Source organism: Salvelinus alpinus, chromosome 9, assembly GCF_045679555.1.
Source record: "Salvelinus alpinus chromosome 9, SLU_Salpinus.1, whole genome shotgun sequence".
NCBI classification, from domain to species: Eukaryota; Metazoa; Chordata; class Actinopteri; order Salmoniformes; family Salmonidae; genus Salvelinus; species Salvelinus alpinus.
The window spans coordinates 48,773,972-48,797,108 of NC_092094.1; the positions used below are offsets into that span (position 1 = coordinate 48,773,972).

At 42.7% G+C, this 23,137-nt stretch overlaps 1 protein-coding gene across 3 annotated transcripts in view; it reads left to right on the plus strand.

The window, feature by feature from the left end:
* The window catches only part of LOC139530247 (ceramide kinase-like), a 36,767-nt gene that overhangs the window by 12,081 nt on the left and 1,549 nt on the right, over positions 1-23,137 (plus strand). For all 3 annotated transcript variants that reach the window (XM_071326462.1, XM_071326464.1, XM_071326463.1), the window contains exons 2-12: positions 17,410-17,544; positions 17,672-17,794; positions 17,968-18,093; positions 18,765-18,831; positions 19,417-19,562; positions 21,009-21,083; positions 21,685-21,837; positions 21,960-22,065; positions 22,221-22,306; positions 22,400-22,605; positions 22,759-22,970. In XM_071326462.1, the coding sequence (XP_071182563.1) occupies positions 17,410-17,544; positions 17,672-17,794; positions 17,968-18,093; positions 18,765-18,831; positions 19,417-19,562; positions 21,009-21,083; positions 21,685-21,837; positions 21,960-22,065; positions 22,221-22,306; positions 22,400-22,605; positions 22,759-22,970 (1,435 nt within the window). The remainder of the gene's footprint in view (positions 1-17,409; positions 17,545-17,671; positions 17,795-17,967; positions 18,094-18,764; positions 18,832-19,416; positions 19,563-21,008; positions 21,084-21,684; positions 21,838-21,959; positions 22,066-22,220; positions 22,307-22,399; positions 22,606-22,758; positions 22,971-23,137) is intronic.

Consider the following 23,137-nt stretch of genomic DNA (forward strand, 5'->3'; position numbering starts at 1 on the left):
CAAGGTTTGGCTTTTTCAAGAGAGGCTTTATCACTGCCACTTTTAGTGAGTTTGGTACACATCCGGTGGATAGAGAGCTGTTTATTATGTTCAACATAGGAGGGCCAAGCACAGGAAGCAGCTCCTTCAGCAGTTTAGTAGGAATAGGATCCAGTATGCAGCTTGAAGGTTTAGAGGCCATGATTATTTTCATCATTGTGTCAAGAGATATAGTACTAAAACACTTAAGTGTCTCTCCCGATCCCAGGCCCTCGCAGAGCTGTGCAGATCCAGGACAGCTAAGCCCTGGAGGAATACGCAGATTCAAAGAGGAGTCCGTAATTTGCTTTCTAATGGTCATGATCTTTTCCTCAAAGAAGTTCATGAATTTATTACTGCTGAAGTGAAAGCCATCCTCTCTTGGGGAATGCTGCTTTTTAGTTAGTTTCGCAACAGTATCAAAAATAAATTTTGGATTGTTCTTATTTTCCTCGATTAAGTTGGAAAAGTAGGATGATCGAGCAGCAGTGAGGGCTCTTCGGTACTGCACGGTACTGTCTTTCCAAGCTAGTCGGAAGACTTCCAGTTTGGTGTGGCGCCATTTCCGTTCCAATTTCCTGGAAGCTTGCTTCAAAGCTCGGGTATTTTCTGTATACCAGGGAGCTAGTTTCTTATGACAAATGTTTTTCGTTTTTAGGGGTGCAACTGCATCTAGGGTATTGCGCAAGGTTAAATTGAGTTCCTCAGTTAGGTGGTTAACTGATTTTTGTCCTCTGACGTCCTTGGGTAGGCAGAAGGAGTCTGGAAGGGCATCAAGGAATTTTTGTGTTGTCTGAGAATTTATAGCACGACTTTTGATGCTCCTTGGTTGGGGTCTGAGCAGATTATTTGTTGCGATTGCAAACGTAATAAAATGGTGGTCCGATAGTCCAGGATTATGTGGAAAAACATTAAGATCTACAACATTTATTCCATGGGACAAAACTAGGTCCAGAGTATGACTGTGGCAGTGAGTAGGTCCAGAGACATGTTGGACAAAACCCACTGAGTCGATGATGGCTCCGAAAGACTTTTGGAGTGGGTCTGTGGACTTCTCCATGTGAATATTAAAATCACCAAAAATTTGAATATGATCTGCTATGACTACAAGGTCTGATAGGAATTCAGGAAACTCAGAGAGGAACGCTGTATATGGCCCAGGAGGCCTGTAAACAGTAGCTATAAAAAGTGATTGAGTAGGCTGCATAGATTTCATGACTAGAAGCTCAAAAGACGAAAACGCCATTTTTTTTTTGTAAATTGAAATTTGCTATCGTAAATGTTAGCAACACCTCCGCCTTTGCGGGATGCACGGGGATATGGTCACTAGTGTAACCAGGAGGTGAGGCCTCATTTAACACAGTAAATTCATCAGGCTTAAGCCATGTTTCAGTCAGGCCAATCACATCAAGATTATGATCAGTGATTAGTTCATTGACTATGACTGCCTTTGAAGTGAGGGATCTAACATTAAGTAACCCTATTTTGAGATGTGAGGTATCACGATCTCTTTCAATAATGGCAGGAATGGAGGAGGTCTTTATCCTAATAAGATTGCTAAGGCGAACACCGCCATGTTTAGTTTTGCCCAACCTAGGTCGAGGCACAGACACAGTCTCAATGGGTATGGCTGAGCTGACTACACTGACTGTGCTATTGGCAGACTCCACTAAGCTGGCAGGTTGGCTAACAGCCTGCTGCCTGGCCTGCACCCTATTTCATTGTGGGGCTAGAGGAGTTAGAGCCCTGTCTATGTTGGTAGATATGATGATGGCATGTGTTGTCTTGCAGGTAACTATGGATGACAGAGGAAGAACAATGATTCCAAGCACCACCCTCCTTTTGAAGCTTCCAATCTGTTATTCAAACTCAATCAGCATGACAGAGTGATCTCCAGCCTTGTCCTCGTCAACACTCACACCTGTGTTAACGAGAGAATCACTGACATGATGTGAGCTGGTCCTTTTGTGGCAGGGCTGAAATGCAGTGGAAATGTTTTTGGGAGATTCAGTTCATTTGCATGGCGAAGAGGGACTTTGCAATTAATCTGATCACTCTTCATAACATTCTGGCGTATATGCAAATTGCCATCATACAAACTGAGGCAGCAGACTTTGTGAAAATTAATATTTGTGTCATTCTCAGAACTTTTGGCCACGACTGTACAGTTTAACTTGAAACATGTTACATTTTAATAGAATCCATCAAACCTATGAACAAAGTGGACAGGCTAGCATGCTGTTCAAACAGTTGGAGACCGACAGAAGGGTGTGTTCATAACAATTCATCTGTTCAACCTTGTTAGCTTGCAAATAGATCCCAAGTTGGCTAAACTTGAAATATAAAGATTAGCTGGCTAATCACAAGCACTGGGCTTGAGCGATTGTTGATGAGACCTGTGTTATTTTTCTATAGCCTAACGCCTGCTACAAGAAGTCAGTCATTATTTGTGAATGTGCATTATGCATGGTTCTAGTTAAATGTTTAACAAAAAAGGGAATTTTCATAGACTTCAAAAAAGGGAATTTTCATAGACTTCAAAGCCAGATCAGTGATTATTGCAACAAAAAAAGCTGACTAAACTATTTTGATAAAATCATTAAATTATTAGTGGGTCTTATGGTTGGGGAAGGCTTAAATTTAGCCTAGGTATCACTTCACAAGCCCTAAATTCATTAGATTTTTGCTGACTGTATTGCAGTGTATTTGACCTTTTAATTGTACAACAACGCTTATTTAGAGAAAAAAATTTTTTTAAATTGAGATATATCGTGAATCGCCCATAGGTTTGATAAAAATGGAGATATGATTTTTAGGCCATATTAGCCAGACCTAACTGCACCGTACTAAACTCTACTGTAATGTACTCTACTGAGCTGTACTTTGATGTGAAACATATACTTCTATGATTGGTTCAGATTTGGTCCTGACCAAACAAATGTGGTCTTGTTTGGCAGCGGATGAAAATAATAGCCAGTGTGTAGAATAATACCCAAATATGCAAAGGAGAAATATTTGAAAATCAATGTTTTTTGTTTGGCATACATTTTAAAGTGGAATTGACCAGCAGCATCCTTTACCATTTATTAATGCCCTTGAATAACCCCTCAGTAGCACGAACAGTATCACCTTTGCAGTTAATCCGATCGTTATCACATATTGAGTTGCACTCTTGTCTGCAGCCTAATTCTGAAGTAGACAGCATACCCTTTAGTAGGCCTACTCGCCACATTCTCATTCTAACATTGGAACCTTAACAAAAGCAAACATTCCCATCACTTTCTCTGTCAAGAGATGGAGGAAGGCCTAGCACGTTACTTTCACAATGTAGTTCCTGGCACATATTTCCATCAGATGTTGAAATGTTCAAAAACAGTCCAATGTAAAAATGGGAGCCCATCCATATTAGTATAATGATGAAAAGTGAACACTCTAAGTCAGAGCTGAGAAGTCCTGCATGGCATGCATATGACCTACCAAGGGTTTGAAGGTCAACGGATTATGATTTTTCAACGCCGATACCGATTTATTGGAGGACCAAAAAAAGCTGATACCGATTTAATCGGCCAATTTTCTTTATATATATAATATATATATTTTACAGTGGGGCAAACAAGTATTTAGTCAGCCACCAATTATGCAAGTTCTCCCACTTAAAAAGATGAGAGAGGCCTGTAATTTTCATCATAGGTACACTTCAACTATGACAGACAAAATGAGAAAAAAAAATCCAGAAAATCACATTGTAGGATTTTTAATGAATTTATTTGCAAATTATGGTGGAAAATAAGTATTTGGTCACCTACAAACAAGCAAGATTTCTGGCTCTCATAGACCTGTGAGAGGCTTCTTCTTTAAGAGGCTCCTCTGTCCTCCACTCGTTACCTGTATTAATGGCACCTGTTTGAACTTGTTATCAGTATAAAAGACACCTGTCCACAACCTCAAACAGTCACACTCCAAACTCCACTATGGCCAAGACCAAAGAGCTGTCAAAGGACACCAGAAACAAAAGTGTAGACCTGCATCAGGCTGGGAAGACTGAATCTGCAATAGGTAAGCAGCTTGGTTTGAAGAAATCAACTGTGGGAGCAATTATTAGGAAATGGAAGACATACAAGACCACTGATAATCTCCCTCGATCTGGGGCTCCACGCAAGATCTCACCCCGTGGGATCAAAATGATCACAAGAAGGGTGAGCAAAAATCCCAGAACCACAGTGAACCACCTAGTGAATGACCTGCAGAGAGCTGGTACCAAAGTAACAAAGCCTACCATCAGTAACACACTACGCCGCCAGGGACTCAGTGCCAGACGTCTCCCCCTGCTTAAGCTAGTACATGTCCAGGCCCGTCTGAAGTTTGCTAGAGAGCATTTGGATGATCCAGAAGAAGATTGGGAGAATGTCATATGGTCAGATGAAACCAAAATAGAACTTTTTGGTAAAAACTCAACTCGTCGTGTTTGGAGGACAAAGAATACTGAGTTGCATCCAAAGAACACCATACCTACTGTGAAGCATGGGGGTGGAAACATCATGCTTTGGGGCTGTTTTTCTGCAAAGGGACCAGGACGACTGATCCGTGTAAAGGAAAGAATGAATGGGGCCATGTATCGTGAGATTTTGAGTGAAAACCTCCTTCCATCAGCAAGGGCATGGAAGATGAAACGTAGCTGGGTCTTTCAGCATGACAATGATCCCAAACGCAACGATGGAGTGGCTTCGTAAGAAGCATTTCAAGGTCCTGGAGTGGCCTAGCCAGTCTCCAGATCTCAACCCCATAGAAACTCTTTGGAGGGAGTTGAAAGTCCGTGTTGCCCAGCAACAGCCCCAAAACATCACTGCTCTAGAGGAGATCTGCATGGAGGAATGGGCCAAAATACCAGCAACAGTGTGTGAAAACCTTGTGAAGACTTACAGAAAACGTTTGACCTCTGTCATTGCCAACAAAGGGTATATAACAAAGTATTGAGAAACTTTTGTTATTGACCAAATACTTATTTTCCACCATAATTTGCAAATAAATTCAATAAAAATCCTACTTTTTTTCTCATTTTGTCTGTCATAGTTGAAGTGTACCTATGAGGAAAATTACAGGCCTCTCTCATCGTTTTAAGTGGGAGAACTTGCACAATTGGCGGCTGACTAAATACTTTTTTGCCCCACTGTATAATTTTTTTAATATATAGATTTGTAATAATGACAATTACAACAATACTGAATACTCAATTACAACAATATTTTAATATAATACATAACTAAAATCTATTTAATCTCAAATAAATAATGAAACATGTTTGGTTTAAATAATGCAAAAACACAGTGTTGGAGAAGAAAGCGGAAGTGCAATATGTGCCATGTAAAAAATGCTAATGTTTAAGTTCCTTGCTCAGAACATGAGAACATATGAAACCTGGTGGTTCAATATTCCCAGTTCTTCAATATTCCCAGTTAAGAAGTTTTAGGGTGTAGTTATTATAGGAATTTTCACGCGTCAACTATTTCTCTCTATGCCATTTGTATTTCATATACCTTTGACTATTGGATGTTCTAATAGGCACTTTAGTATTGCCAGCCTAATCTTGGAAGTTGATAGGCTTGAAGTCATAAACAGCGCTGAGCATCAAGCATTGCTAAGAGCTGCTCGCAAACGCAGAAAAAGTGCTGTTTTAATGAATGCTTACGAGCCTGCTGCTGCCTACCACCGCTCAGTCAGACTGATCTATCAAATATCAAATCATAGACTTAATTATAATAAACACACAGAAATACGAGCCTTTGGTCATTAATATGGTAAAATCCGGAAACTATCATTTAGAAAACAAAGCGTTATTCTTTCAGTGAAATACGGAACCATTCCGTATTTTGTTGAATGGTTGGCAACCCTAAGTCTAAATATTTCTGTTACATTGCACAACCTTCAATGTTATGTCAAAATTATGTATTATTCTGGTAAATTAATTACGGTCTTTGTTAGGAAGAAACACAGTTCGCAACGAGCCAGGCGGCCCAAACTGTTGCATATACCCTGACTCTGCTTGCACAGACGCAAGAGAAGTGACACAATTTCCCTAGTTAATATTGCCTGCTAACATGCATTTATTTTAACCAAATATGCAGGTTTAAAAATATATACTTCTGTGTATTGATTTTAAGAAAGGCATTGATGTTTATGGTTAGGTACATTTGTGCAACGAATGTGTTTTTTTTTTTTTGGCGAATGCACTTTTGTTAAATCATCACCCGTTTGGCGAAGTTGAAGTAGGATGTGATTCGATGATAAATTAACAGGCACCGCATTGATTATATGCAACGCAGGACAGGCTAGTTAACCTAGTAATATCATCAATCACGTGTAGTTAACTAGTGATTATGTGAAGATTGATTGTTTTTTTTATAAGATAAGTTTAAGGCTAGCTAGCAACTTACCTTGGCTCATTGCAGCCACAAGGTCCTTTTGACGCTGCACTTGCATAACAGGTGGTCAGCCTGCCACGCAGTTTCCTCATGGATTGCAATGTATTCGGCCATAATCTGCGTCCAAAAAGGCAAATTACTAATTGCTATGAAAACTTGAAATCGTCCCTAATTAATCGGTCGACCACTTTCTGTGGTTGTTGGTAGCCAAACCAGTACAGTTGTACACATAGGAATGATCTGGCTAGTGTTTTTAAATGGCATGGGAAAACTGTGACTTTCCAGAGCAGCTCCATACAATTTGGCTGGTACACTGTACAGTGCTTTCGGAAAGTATTCAGATCCCTTTACTTTTCACCAAATTTTGCTACGTTACAGCCTTATTCTAAAATGTATTAAATAGTTTTTTCCTTCATCAACCTACACACAATACCCCATAAAGGCAAATTTAAAAAAAAAAACAGTTTTTTTATCATTATTTTGCTATTTTTGTTATTTTTTAAAATCACATTTACATAAGTATTTAGACCCATTTCTCAGTACATTGTTGAAGCACCTTTGGCAGTGATTACAGCCTCGAGGCTTCTTGGCTATGACACTACAAGCTTGGCACACCTGTATTTGGGGAGTTTCTCCCATTCTTCTCTGCAGATCCACTCAAGCTCGGTCAGGTTGGATGGGGAGTGTCGCTACACAGCTTTTTTCAGGTCTCTGGCTGGGCCACTCAAGGACATTCAGAGACTTGTACCAAAGCCACTTCTGCGTTGTCATCCAACCTGACAGAGGTTTTTGCTTGTAAGCAGGAATCCGGAGGATAGAATTATGATCAGATTTGCCAAATGGTGGTTTCCTCTGGTTGCACATGTGACATGCTGGTAAAAAAAATGGTGATATGCAGGCAAACAAATTAAAGTCCTTGGCCACTAGGAGCGCCGCTTCTGGGAGAGCATTTTCTTGTTTACTTATGGCCTTAGAGTTGGTTGAGAGTGGTCTTAGTGCCAGCTTTGTTTTGTGGTGGTAAATAGTTGGCTACGAATGATATAGATGAGAACTCTCTTGGTAGATAGTGTGGTCTACAGCTTATCATAAGGTACTCTACCTCGGGCGAGCAATACCTCGAGACTTCTTTAATATTAGACATTGTGCCCCAGCTATTATTGACAAAAGGACACACACCCCCACCCCTCGTCTTACCTGACGTAACTTCTCTGTTCTGCCTGTGCATGGAAAATCCCGCCAGGTCTATATTATCCGGGTCGTCGTTCAGCCACGACTCGGTGAAACATAAGATATTACAGTTCTTAATGCCAGGATAATCGTAGGTCAATTTTATTTTCCGATGATTGCAAGTAGAATGGATGGCAGTGGGAGTTTACTCGCTCGCCTAAGGATTCTCAGAAAGCAGCTTCCTCTTTTCTTCCATCTTTTCTTCACGCAAATGATGGGGATTTGCACCTGTTCCCGGGAGGGCAGTATATCCTTCTCGTCGGACTCGTTAAAGGAAAAGGTTTCTTTCAGGTGAGTAATCGCTGTTTTGATGTCCAGAAGTTATTTTCGGTCATAAGAGACGGTAGCAGCAACATTATTTACAAAATAAGTTTAAAAAATAAGATACAAACAATGCAAAAAAACTAACAAAATAGCACAATTGGTTAGGTGCATGTAAAACATCAGTCAGCCTATTCGGTGCCATCTTATCTGTTAAAGAAATACCTGTAAGTTATCATAGTTACACACTTTATCCTGTAATACTTATGTAATGGCTTCTTATGTGGACGATATACAGTGCCTTCAAAGTATTCATACCCCTTGACTTATTCCACATTTAGCTGTTAAAGCCTGAATTCAACATTTATTGCATATTTATTTTGTCTCACCCATCTACTCTGAATAGCCCATAATGACATGGTGAAAACATGTTTTTAGAAATTGTTACAAATGTATTGACAATGTAAACAGAAATATCTCATTTCCATAAGTACTCACACCCTTGAGTCAGTACATGTTAAAATCACCTTTGGCATCGATTACAGCTGTGACTCTTTTTGGGTAAGTATCTTATTAAGAGCTTTGCACATCTAGATTGTATAATATTTGCATATTATTGTTTATAAAAATGTTTAAGCTCTGTCAAGTTAGTTGTTGATCATTGCTAGACAGCCATTTTTGATCATTGCTAGACAGGGAGGCCTCCCTGCTCCATCTACGGCTGCCCCCTGGACACTATGATCACTCGGCTACATAGCTGATGCCTGCTTGACTGTCCATTAATTCACGGTACTCCATTCTGTTTATTTGTGTTTTATCTGTCGGCTCTGTGCTTTAACTCAGGATCTGTGTGTAGTTAATCCGACCCTCTCTGCCTAGTCGTCGCCATTTTTACCTGTTGTTGCTGTGTTAGACTAGCACCCTGTTATTGCTGATGTTATCTTACCTGTTGTTTTAGCTAGCTCTCCCAATCAAGACCTGCAATCACTTTATGCCTTATTGTATGTCTCTCTCAAATATCAATATGCCTTGCATACTGTTGTTCAGGCTAGTTATCATTATCATTGTTTTGGTTTGCAATGGACCCTGTAGTTCCACTCTCCGTACCTCTGATACCTCCTTTGTCCCACCCCCCACACATGCGGTGACCTCACCCATTGAGACCAGCATGTCCAGAGATACAACCTCTCTTATCATCACCCAGTGCCTGGGCTTGCCTCCGCTGTACCCGCGCCCCACCATACCCCTGTCTGCACATTATGCCCAGAATCTATTCTACCACGCCCATAAATCTGCTCCTTTTATTCTTTGTCCCCAACGCTCTAGGCGACCAGTTTTGATAGCCTTTAGCCGCACCCTCATCCTACTACTCCTCTGTTCCTCGGGTGATGTGGAGGTAAACCCAGGCCCTGCATGTCCCCAGTCACCCTCATTTGTTGACTTCTGTGATCGAAAAAGCCTTGGCCTCATGCATGTCAACATCAGAAGCCTCCTCCCTAAGTTTGCCTTACTCACCGCTTTAGCACACTCTGCCAACCCTGATGTCCTTGCCGTGTCCGAATCCTGGCTTAGGAAGGCCACCAAAAATTCTGGGATTTCCATACCCAACTATAACACTTTCCGTCAAGATAGAACTGCCAAAGGGGGAGGAGTTGCAATCTACTGCAGAGATAGCCTGCAAAGTTCTGTCATACTTTCCAGGTCTATGCCCAAACAGTTCGAACTTCTAATTTTAAAAATGAATCTCTCCAGAAATAAGTCTCTCACTGTTGCCGCCTGCTACCGACCCCCCTCAGCTCCCAGCTGTGCCCTGGACACCATCTGTGAATTGATCGCTCCCCATCTAGCTTCAGAGTTTGTTCTGTTAGGTGACCTAAACTGGGATATGCTTAACACCCCGGCAGTCCTACAATCCAAGCTTGATGCCCTCAATCTCACACAAATCATCAAGGAACCCACCAGGTACAACCCTAAATCCGTAAACATGGGCACCCTAATGGACATTATCCTGACCAACCTGCCCTCCAAATACACCTCTGCTGTCTTCAATCAAGATCTCAGCGATCACTGCCTCATTGCCTGTATCCGCCACGGGTCCGCGGTCAAACGACCACCCCTCATCACTGTCAAACGCTCCCTAAAACACTTCTGCGAGCAGGCCTTTCTAATCGACCTGGCCCGGGTACCCTGGAAGGATATTGACCTCATCCCGTCAGTTGAGGATGCCTGGTCATTCTTTAAAAGTTACTTCCTCACCATATTAGACAAGCGTGCTCCGTTCAAAAAATGCAGAACCAAGAACAGATATAGCCCTTGGTTCACTCCAGACCTGACTGCCCTCGACCAGCACAAAAACATCCTGTGGCGAACTGCAATAGCATCGAAGAGCCCCCGCGATATGCAACTGTTCAGGGAAGTCAGGAACCAATACACGCAGTCAGTCAGGAAAGCAAAGGCCAGCTTTTTCAAGCAGAAATTTGCATCCTGTAGCTCTAACTCCAAAAAGTTCTGGGATACTGTAAAGTCCATGGAGAACAAGAGCACCTCCTCCCAGCTGCCCACTGCACTGAGGCTAGGTAACACGGTCACCACCGATAAATCCGTGATAATCGAAGACTTCAACAAGCATTTCTCAATGGCTGGCCATGCCTTCCTCCTGGCGACTCCAACCTTGGCCAACAGCCCCGCCCCCCCCGCTGCTACTCGCCCAAGCCTCCCCAGCTTCTCCTTTACCCAAATCCAGATAGCAGATGTTCTGAAAGAGCTGGAAAACCTGGACCCATACAAATCAGCTGGGCTTGACAATCTGGACCCCCTATTTCTGAAACTGTCCGCCGCCATTGTCGCACCCCCTATTACCAGCCTGTTCAACCTCTCCTTCGTATCATCTGAGATCCCCAAGGATTGGAAAGCTGCCGCGGTCATCCCCCTCTTCAAAGGGGGAGACACCCTGGACCCAAACTGTTACAGACCTATATCCATCCTGCCCTGCCTATCTAAGGTCTTCGAAAGCCAGGTCAACAAACAGATCACTGACCATCTCGAATCCCACCGTACCTTCTCCGCTGTGCAATCCGGTTTCCGAGCCGGTCACGGGTGCACCTCAGCCACGCTCAAGGTACTAAACGATATCATAACCGCCATCGATAAAAGACATTACTGTGCAGCCGTCTTCATCGACCTGGCCAAGGCTTTCGACTCTGTCAATCACCATATTCTTATCGGCAGACTCAGTAGCCTCGGTTTTTCTAATGACTGCCTTGCCTGGTTCACCAACTACTTTGCAGACAGAGTTCAGTGTGTCAAATCGGAGGGCATGTTGTCCGGTCCTCTGGCAGTCTCTATGGGGGTACCACAGGGTTCAATTCTCGGGCCGACTCTTTTCTCTGTATACATCAATGATGTTGCTCTTGCTGCGGGCGATTCCCTGATCCACATCTCTACGCAGACGACACCATTCTATATACTTCCGGCCCCTCCTTGGACACTGTGCTATCTAACCTCCAAACGAGCTTCAATGCCATACAACACTCCTTCCGTGGCCTCCAACTGCTCTTAAACGCTAGTAAAACCAAATGCATGCTTTTCAACCGTTCGCTGCCTGCACCCGCACGCCCGACTAGCATCACCACCCTGGACGGTTCCGACCTAGAATATGTGGACATCTATAAGTACCTAGGTGTCTGGCTAGACTGCAAACTCTCCTTCCAGACTCATATCAAACATCTTCAATCCAAAATCAAATCAAGAATCGGCTTTCTATTCCGCAACAAAGCCTCCTTCACTCACGCCGCCAAACTTACCCTAGTAAAACTGACTATCCTACCGATCCTCGACTTCGGCGATGTCATCTACAAAATAGCTTCCAATACTCTACTCAGCAAACTGGATGCAGTTTATCACAGTGCCATTCGTTTTGTTACTAAAGCACCTTATACGACCCACCACTGCGACCTGTATGCCCTAGTCGGCTGGCCCTCACTACATGTTCGTCGTCAGACCCACTGGCTCCAGGTCATCTACAAGGCTATGCTAGGTAAAGTGCCGCCTTATCTCAGTTCACTGGTCACGATGGCTACACCCACCCGCAGCACGCGCTCCAGCAGGTGTATCTCACTGATCATCCCTAAAGCCAAAACCTCATTTGGACGCCTTTCCTTCCAGTTCTCTGCTGCCTGCGACTGGAACGAATTGCAAAAATCTCTGAAGTTGGAGACTTTTATCTCCCTCAACAACTTTAAAAATCTGCTATCCGAGCAGCTAACCGATCGCTGCAGCTGTACATAGTCCATCTGTAAACTACCCACCCAATTTACCTACCTCACCCCCCATACTGCTTTTATTTATTTACTTTTCTGCTCTTTTGCACACCAGTATCTCTTCTTGCACATGATCATCTGATGATTTATCACTCCAGTGTTAATCTGCTAAATTGTAATTATTCGATTTATTGCCTACCTCATGCCTTTTGCACACATTGTATATAGATTCTCTTTTTTTTTTCCTACCATGTTATTGACTTGTTTATTGTTTACTCCATGTGTAACTCTGTGTTGTCTGTTCACACTGCTATGCTTTATCTTGGCCAGGTCGCAGTTGCAAATGAGAACTTGTTCTCAACTAGCCTACCTGGTTAAATAAAGGTGAAATAAAACATTTTTAAGTCTTGCCACATATTTTTCAAGTCAAGTCAAAACTAGGCCACTCATTAACTTTCAATGTCGTCTTGGTAAGTATCTCCAGTGTATATTTGGCCTAGTGTTTTATGTTATTGTCTTGCTGAAAGGTGAATTTGTCTTCCAGTGTCTGTTGGAAAGCAGACTTAACCAGGTTTTCCACTAGGATACTGGCTGTGCTTAGTTTATTTGGTTTATTTTTATCCAAGAAAACCTCCCTAATTCTTGCCAATGACAAGCATAGCCATAACATGATGCAACCACCACCATGCTTGAAAATATGAAGAGTTGTACTCAGTGGTGTGTTGTTGGATTTGCCCCAAACATAACACTTTGTATTTAGGACATAGTTAATGTCTTTGCCACATTCTTTTGCAGTTTTACTTTAGTGCCATATTGCAAACAGGATGTGTGTTTTGGAATATTTTTATTCTGTGTAGGCTTCCTTCTTTTCACTCTGTCATTTAGGTTAGTGTTGTGGAGTAACTACAATGTTGTTGATCCATCCTCAGTGTTCTCCTATCACAGCCATTAAACTCTGTAACTGTTTAAGCGTCACCATTGGCTTCATGGGGAAATCCCTGAGCGGTTTCCTTCCTCTCTGGCAACTGAGTTAGGAAGCCTGCCTGTATCTTTGTAGTGACTGGGAGTATTGATACACCATCCAAAGTGTAATTAATAACTTCACCATGCTCAAAGGGATATTCAATGTCTGCTTTTTTTAACGATCTACCAATGGGTTCCCTTCTTTGTGCGGCATTGCAAAACCTTCCTTGTCTTTGTGGTTGAATCTGCTCGACAGAGGGACCTTACAATTATCTGTATGTGTGGGGTACAGAGATTAGGTAATCATTAAAATGTTAAACACTTATTGCACACAGAGTGAGTGCCTGCAACTTATTATGTGACTTATTAAGCACATTTCTACTCCTGAACTTATTTATTGGGCTTGCCATAAATACTTATTGACTCAAGGCATTTCAGTTTTTCATTTTTAGTTCATTTGTAAAAATGTATAAACATAATTCCACTTTGACATTATGGAGTATTGTGTGTCACTGGCCTAGGCACAATCTCAATGGAATCCATTTTAAATTCAGCTTGTAACACAACAATGTGGAAAAAGTCAATGGATGTGTAAATGCTTTCTGAAGGCACCAGATCTGTGTAGAGATCGACTAGTAGCCTCCCTGTATCGTGTTAGTTCTTTGGATGCCTTCTATCTGCCATCTTACGTCTTGAGGCTGTCAAAGGTCTCTCCTTTTATTTCAGAATGGATGGGATTTGGAGTCGAGCCTATTCATTTCAGGAGCTGTAAAAAGAGCATTCAATTCAGAGATATCTGGATGTTTCAAGGACATAACGCCTGAAAATGAGCAATCACAAGGAGCATTATTGAAATGATCATCTTTCCAGATGAAGGGGAATGAAGTCTTTGATAAAAAATTACTTTTTTTCACAAAAGGCCTAAAGGGTAAATGCATTCCTACGCATTTCTCATAAGATTATTTTTTTCCCATTCTCTAGCTGAAAGGGATCGAATGACATAAGACCTTATCTTGGAGTAGAGATTGCTTAATCAAATGCTGGCTCCTTCCCTCGAACACACTACTGACTTCAGTAACAAAATCTGCTGCATCTTGGCCTCCAATGAATTCATTGTGGTGCCATTGTTGTGGTTTACTGAGGGGAAAACGCTTGCTTAACTTTGAACTCCCCTGGCTAAATTGTAAAGCAAGCTAATGCAGGATGTTCTTAAAGTTTTATTTAGCATTTAAAAAATCCATATTCCAGGGTGGAAAATTTAAATATCAAGCGTTTGCTCATCTTAGTGCAACCAACCACAATAACTCCACTGTTCCCCTTCCAGGTTTCTGTTTTCCTAAGTTTCTGCGCAGAGACAAAGGAGAGTCAGGTAGGAGCACTTACCACAATGTGGTCAAAGAATTGGGTGACGTGTTCGCTAGAGTGAGTAGTTTGAAGTACTTTTGCCAGCTGTATTTGATGGGGTTCCTCTAGATCAGATCAGATTTAGAAGACAGAAAAGTTGGCGAGATTAAATTAAAACCATTTGCTATGATTAGAGATCTCCTGAATCAGGCTGGATTTTGAAGTTCAGCTTGACGAGTATGACTTCAAAGTCATTGCAAAAAGGTCCCTTACATCCTATTTAGCCTATGTAGGCCTACATCAAATACAGTTAGCTGCTTGTGTAGGGGTGACTAGTGGTCCTAGCTGTAGTGGAGTGTGCTGTTATTTCTTGCCCTCAGCCAACAGTGGTGTTCCCACAGGGAATCACACACTCACATCATAAATGGCTCAGTACGTTCGCAACCTTGATAAGTATGTACAAAACGTGTGGTCAAGGAAGTCCTAGGGAGATGTTTTGGTACAATATCTAAAGAAAAGTGGCGTGATGAACCACGTTCTCTGCAACACGTTTGTTTGAAAAAGGGGGAACCTTGTGAACATAAAATGTTCTCTGACCTAATTGGTTTGACCTGACCTGTTTTGTAAAAGGGATGGCACCCCTTCAACTTGGAGACATTGGATCTGGGGGGTGTAAAATCTACGTGTTTTAATGCTCATGACTTAAAAATGATCAGGTCCTTTCCATCGCGTGTGTTTAACACCTACAATTTGCTGAGTCATCACAGTTGATGTATGGTTTTCATTTGGGCTCTCCGTACCTCCACCGGGGTAGGAGAGCCATCTGTTGTTAACAACCTGTAGCAAACAGAACAATGACACTCCTGTGTCCTGTTGCCACTTTGCTTCATCATTAAATGTGAATAGGCTGTGCATTGCAACGTGACCAATGTGATACTAAGTGTCTCTCCGGCGTTACGTTACTGGCACCCTCACGGCCCGTGAACCACAGCAGTTACATTTGAGAGGGAATTATCCTTTGTTCTTATAAATCTCTGTCGCTCTCGTGCTAATATAAACTGATATTTACCATGTCATTCCACTTTTGTATTGCTCTCGCCTCCTGCTATTGTGTAGCATTTTCATCTCATTGTGCAACAGTGTGAGATTTCACTGAGGCTTTTGCACCCTCAGTGGGTAGGTTATGTAATTGAATGGGGCATCATCCCAGTGATTCATACGTACACTGCTGTGTGTCTAGGCCCAGACAGAAATGGTTCCCGTTGTTTCATTTTCATTAACACTGTTTTGGAAAACAGCTGAGGCATGGGGCTGGAGATATGGATGCAAAGACCGACCATCCATGAGATCAAAAGTATAGTTTAAACCATGTTTTGAAGCTATACAGTTTGTTTGCAATTATATTGCTTACAAAAAGTTGTAAAAAAGTTGAACTAAAGCTCATTAGTCATTTATACATTATATTCTTCAAGAAGTCCAAAAGTTGATTTACCAATCCCAGATTTCCCCATTGAATTGCTTTCTGGTGACTGTTTCCGAGCATGTTGTTATCGCTGGCCATCCCTCTGTGCTGTGTTTCTCAGTTAGGTCCTGGGAGACATTGTCAGGATTAGCACCATCAACCGAGTCTCTCTGAGGTAATCATTAACCAGATCAGTGTTATGCTCGTGACTTGAGTTTGTGCCAAGAAAAACCATTACACATCAAAAGTGACTGGAGTCATGCCCTTTCTCTTCAGTCTGTGTCTTAGCACCCTGGCCTGAATCCTAACTTGACACCTGTGCACGTGTCTCTTCCATGAATGTTGTATGACATTGGCTTCAGGATTTTTGAAGTCTCTCCATACTCATCGGTGTATTTAATTCTTCCTCACACTACAAACTCTCCAAAACCCCCTCTCCCTCCATGCCTCTTGTCACATAATCCGCGTCCTCGGGGTTGTGTGTAAAGGTACACGGATAGTGCCTTGCAGCCTGTTGAGCCAAGTCACTGCACCATCCCTCTCCTCTGTAGTGGCCTCTATTTACACTCCTCAGCCAATGGGTTTTTTGTCACTTCTGGCAACGGTAGACTTTCATCGAAGACTAAATGACAATGTCATAGTAGTGACATGTCATAAACAGGTCGTGATAGCTGAAAAGTGACTTCATTCAGCACACAAACTGCATTCGATTTCAGCTAGTTGGGTTGTGGTATGCAGGCATAAATGAACTGTATTTTTATTATAATGCAACTCTTATGGCCTCTGTTGTGCCACAACAGGCCATTTTATGGAGTGCATTAATGAATGATGAACATAGAAGTCACTCAGAGGTCATTAATGTTTCTGATTTCCTATAGAGCTGTTATAGAACTGAGCTGGGCAGTGGGCACAAAGTCAAATGAATGCAGACTCGGATCATGATAATGATGATGACTGCAGGAAAGGGCCATAGGCTGGTAATAAGAGGCACCATTAATGTCGGCATTGTGCTAACTATGGTATTGTTTGGACTATAGTGAAAGATCTCATCTGCCTTCAAATAATCCCACCTGCTGTGTTATTATCCATCAATAGCGTTGTCTATGATGGTCGTCAGACATACAAGACTAATGGCTCTTCCACTCCTTGCCTTCTCAGCCCAACACTAGCTCCACCCTAATGCTGAAATCAAACTGTTAATTAGTCCATTAAAGCTCCCATTTCAACCCATTCAACTTTATTAGAATAAAGCTATCCAAGCTGTAATTGATGCAGCCTGACCAGTTTGTTTGGCTGGGATGGTAAAAATAAAAATAAAGTTTTGAAAATAGATTATCCTAGCACACAGTTATCTGTCTGCGTGTGCTTTTCCCTTTCTCTAAGAATTTAATTTATAAAGGGTATATCACTGGTTCCTACCACGTTGTGACGGATTGATTTGGTGTGTGTTTAACAGGTACCAGTCACGGCGTGTCAGTGTCTGAGATCCTAGCAGTCAGGGAGCTCGATGTGGACAGCGGGACGAAAGATGACGGCAGGTGGCAGAAAATGCCTCAGAAATCGGCTGAGGCCTATCCATACGCATTCACAGGTAAGAATGTTGACGATCTTGAGCAATCTACAGACATTGGACTCAATATGGTAGATGATACTGCAAAGTAAATCTATGTTCTGTTAAGCCTCTCTCCCGTCACTGCCTTTGTGTCCCCTTGCCACAGTGTCCTATGTGGAGAGAGCGTGGCAGCACCGCTGGCGGTGTAGTGACGTCACCTTCCACTGTCTAGAGGGGGCGCTGTGTCAGCAGTGGGTCCAGACCATCAGAGAGCAGCTCACAGCACTGAGTATGGCTGAGTATTACTGACTCTCTATTCAGTGTACACTGTTACAGTCACTGAATATGATTTGTGAAGTCTAGTTGCGAGGCTAACTCAGAAATGAGTATGGGCCTCAGTCGGTACTGTTATGCCCTTCTCTCCGGAAAAACCAGTAACATCTTTCACTTGACTTTTTTCAGCCAGCAGACCCAAGCATTTGCTGGTGTACATCAACCCCTATGGGGGCAAGCAGCAAGGCGAGCGTATTTACGAGCAGAAAGTCGCCCCTCTCTTCACCCTTGCCTCCATCTCCACGCACGTGATTGGTGAGTTCCTGTCAACAACATTAAACATGCTTTAATAAAAGATGAGTCTTTATGGGCCCAAGTCACATTTCTCACTGTAGGCAAATGGGCACAAGCTCTCTCAGGCCGCACAGGATTGTGACATAATTTACCGCCCCCATCCATCACCCAAGTTCCTTAATGGATAGCATGATGGTCGATGAATACTGGATTACTTTACATTCGTTTTACTTCTCAGACTGGAGAACCGCTGTGGACATCGTCATTTCATAGTCACAAATTATGACCAATTGTATTTTCAACAACATAGAAGCTTGGGTTGATATCAAGATATTAATAGTTTAGCATTTTTTTAAATATAAATCTAAAATGGGTACGAAATCATGAAAACAAACTATTCCTTTAGCTACACATTGTTATAATGGTTAGAGAAGGTAAATGGCTGCTTTGGGGCTAGAATTCTTTATGGAAAATGCTTATTCAATATATTTCTCCAAGCTAGTGAAGGATTACTCCCAAAGTACAAATTATGAAACCGTCAAGCGATATCGTCTAGTCGATTGTAAACCTGTTCAATGTATTGATTTAAAATCATAACTTTTCAAGTGTATCCCATCTACAGGAAGCACTTGAAAGAAACATGTAAAGCATGCTGAGATGTCTAACGCCTTCCTTGTCGTTGGTTGTCATAGTTACAGAGCATGCCAATCATGCCAGGGACCACCTGAGGACAGAGGCTGAGTTGAAGCAATATGATGGGTGAGTCATGGATGGAGACATTTCCCAGCAAACCAAAATTGGTTCTGTGAATGTTCCCAGAACATTCATTAGGTTTCCCCCAAAGGTTCTAATAACACAAAAACTGTCCAGTTGTGATGCTGATTATATAATGTTTGTATAAAAATATTTGGCTGATGTTGCAAGAACTTTCCCAGGAAAACTTTTGTTATTACGTTACCTGGAAACCTAATAAGAACATTAAGGGAACGTTCTGTGGTGGTTTTTCATATGTTGTGCAAATATACATTTTTTTAACATTTTCTGAAATAAACTAAAACATTAGTTTAATGTTTTTGGGATGTTGTCATCCTAATGTTAAATAAAACCCTAACTAGATGTTCCCGGTTTGCGGGGTTCTCAATGTCCTTGTCGCTATAGTAATCAAAAGTCTGTTTGGGAAGCCCCTCTTTGTATTCTGGTTTTCAGCCCAAACGTCAGTCATATTCAGAGTTGAACTAAAAACCACCCCAGGCCCAGTATATTCTTCCTCTCAAACAGCAAACAAAAACATTAGTGCTGTTGTTTTGACCTCTGTGTGCGACCTGACCTTTGACCTCTATGCAGAGTGGTGTGTGTGGGCGGGGACGGCATGTTCAGTGAAATGGTTCACGGCCTGGTCTCCCGGATCCAGAGGGACAACGGCGTGGACCAGAACAGCCCGGAGGAGAAGCTGGTACCCTGTACTCTGCGCATCGGCATTATACCCGCAGGTTAGAGCATACACACTCACCACTATTTTGACACAGCAATGGGCCGCCCCGCTCATTAGGCAGCAATAGACGGCTGCCTATGGTGGCAGATAGACAAGGGCAGCATTTTCTGAGCCAAACTGACGCACCTACAACAACACATAAAACCTCACATAATTTTGCCCAAAAATGACCATTTCTCTCAACCAGTGGCATGTTGGCTTTTTAGGTGAGTGCTGATGCCGCCCTATGATAAGTAGTGCCCACTTTGTCAAAGGCAAGGACGCAAAATATTTATCTTGTCCTTTCGCAGCTAGCCTCTCCTGGGTGCTGTTGGAGAGATGGATCACTGCGGCACTCCACCAAAATTCTGTCAAAAAAAGGATCTAACATAAATTATGTAGCGGATAATGTACGTGGCTTTTTCTGTAGCCTGCAGGCTGGAGATAAAACGGGCTTACCACATGGATGGACATTCCATTGTGGGCTGACACGGTAAACAACGCCCCAATAAGCACTAACTGACGCCAACGTCTTTTTTGTTGTTGGTCCGGCCTTCTATTTATTTTGGTGTTTTACAAACTGTAAGCCTACCACATACATTTTATTTCAAGCGACACTAGGCCAGGGATAGGCAACAAATCCTCTGGGGTCTGATTGTGTCATACTTTTGCCCCGGGTAACACAACTGACACCAATAATCAACTAATCATAATCTTCAGTTTAGAATGCAATTAGTTTCATCAGCTGCGTTGACTAGGGATGGGCAAAAAGTGACACCACTCCGGCCCCCGAGGACTGTAGTTGCCCATCCCTGTTATAGGCTATACCTCAGTAAGCACAGAACGACGCTGACACCTTTTGTTGTTGTTCAGTCCCGACCGGCCTTGATTTCCACGTCCATAGACGTTGATTTTTGGTTCAGATTTTGGCCTAAACGTAGACGTCTATAAATTACATTTTTAACTTTCATTCAGAACTGAAAATTATCCTGATTTCATTGTCTGTAAAATATGTATTTTCAATGCCCGGAAAATACCTATTTTCACCTTTTCATTCAGAATCGAAATTGAACTTACCTTCCACGTCTGGAAGAATACGTATTTTAGACATATTTTTAACGTCATTTTGCTTACTATGATTATTCTTTCAGGGGGAGCAATTATATTTGTCTCATCTAGGGCAGCAGAACGGCCAGGACCGGCCCTGGCAATGATCACGTCATAAGCTATCAATAGCTGATGTTGACAAGATGTCCCATCTTATCGTGTCACGGTTTATGAACTGACTGTGTCTGTTTACAAACTAATACGTCAACGACGAGTTCCATTTCATGTACACTACAGTATCTTATCTGTGTGCTGATTTCCACGTTCCACTTTTCTGTCTTGCATGCTCACACACGGCAGAGTATTGTTTCTGTGTAGTCAGAAACATAAGGTACCGTTGTTTGTGTGTGTTATCCAGGTTCAACGGACTGCATCTGCTATGCAACTGTAGGCATCAACGACCCTGTGACCTCGGCCTTACACATCATAGTGGGTGAGTGCAGTTATCCGTATTGAAATATTGGCAGCACTTCCCATTTAAAAGGCCTTTAAAAGTGACTCTAAAGGAAGTGTAACTAAAATGCTTACACTGTACCGATAAGTAGCATAAGCCACCTTTTATCACCGTTCCAGGTAATTCCCCAGGACTCTATTGTGCACAGAAATGTTTGTCACATTTGTTACTTCTATGCTAACCCTACCACACACTCAGCTGACCAACAAGTGACAGCAGGTGACCTACTTATTCTCATTTGAGATGAGAGGGAACTGCTGGAGGTGTGTGTGGGCGTATGAGCGGGTGTAGGCATGTATGTGAGTTTGAGTGCATGTGGGTGCGTTGTTCTGGTGTATCAGAGGCTGTTGGGAGGAGCTATAGGAGGACAGGCTCATTTACAATATGGAAACCACATGTTTGCCTTTGTTCCATTTATTCCATTCCAGCCATTACAATAAAGCTGGTCCTCCTATAACTCCTTCCACCAGTGTGTATGTAAAAGTACACAAATCCGTCACACCTGTGTAGGACACTGTACTACACACATCTGTGGAGGATTACTCATACTAGACTTGGGTGGGGGGTGGTCTCTTCACAGGAGATGCCCAGCCAATGGACGTGTGCTCGGTCCATCACAACAACACATTCCTGAGGTACTCTGTGTCCCTGCTTGGGTACGGTTTCTATGGCGACGTGCTGGCAGACAGCGAAAGGAAACGATGGATGGGACCAGCCAGATATGACTTTTCAGGTAGGTCAGAAGAGTAGCTTTAACACTTAGGAAACGTTTAATACTGCTGGAAAATTGTAATACTGTTGCGGTAGACTGTTGCCATTGGTTGCTAATGATATTGTATGCTAATGTTTGTGCAGGTTTTAAGACGTTTCTCACACATCACTACTATGAAGGGACTGTGTCTTTTCTACCAGCAACTGACATATTGGGAACTCCACGAGACAAGACCAGGTGTAGAGCTGGGTAAGTACTACTGTACAAATGCAACCTGTCCAATAATATCCACAACCAATTGTGTAGTTTAGTATTATACCCACATGTTTGTCTATGTAAATATCATCTAGATTTGGCTAGCCAACTTCATTCTCCCCTGTCCTCACTCCATCACTGAGTTCCAGGTGCTTCATATGCCAACACAACGGACAGCTGTATTCCGAGGATGCCCCAGAGATTTGCGAGACTGATCCAGATGTTTCAGACAGTGGTAAGTATTTCTGCCTGAACACCCATATGACCTCAAGCCCACACACCATGGGTCTCTACAAAAACACCAACCTCTATTTCTGCTCTATCCCAGAATACAAAGGGGGGTGGCGGGTGATCAGAGGGAAGTTCCTGGCCATCAACGCGGCCAGTATGAGCTGTGCCTGTCCCCGAAGCCCCAAGGGCCTGTCCCCCGCTGCCCACCTCGCTGACGGCACCACCGACCTCATCCTCGTACGCAAGTGCTCCCGATTCAACTTCCTGCGCCACCTGCTACGCCACACCAGCAAATACGACCAGGTAACCACACTGGGTGGGGCTACTACAATGATGTCATGTTTTTTATGGCTACTCCAACCCGGGTCCATAGGAGTGTTTGCATGAGATGTGTTAACTCTTCAATTCCCTGTTTCAGGGAGTTGATTTTCTCACCTCTGGCTCTTTTCCCTTCAGTTTGACATGACCTTTGTAGAAGTGCACCGTGTGCGGCGCTTCCGCTTCACGCCGCGCTACTGCCAGAGTGACTCCGAGTTGGACCTGAGGGAGAATGGCAAGAGGCTCTTCAGCCGGATCTGCCGAGACCACCCGGCCTGCAGCTGTAGCCCTGCCTACAGCAGCTGGAACTGTGACGGCGAGATCCTCCCCCATGCTGCCATTGAAGTCGGGTGCGTCACCACTCCCTATAACCTGTTGTGGAAATATACAGTGCATTCGGAAACTATTCAGACCCCTTCACTTTTTCCACATTTTGTTACATTACAGCCATATTCTAAAATGGATTAAAAAAAGAAATTCAACTCATAAATCGACACACAATACCCCATTATGACAA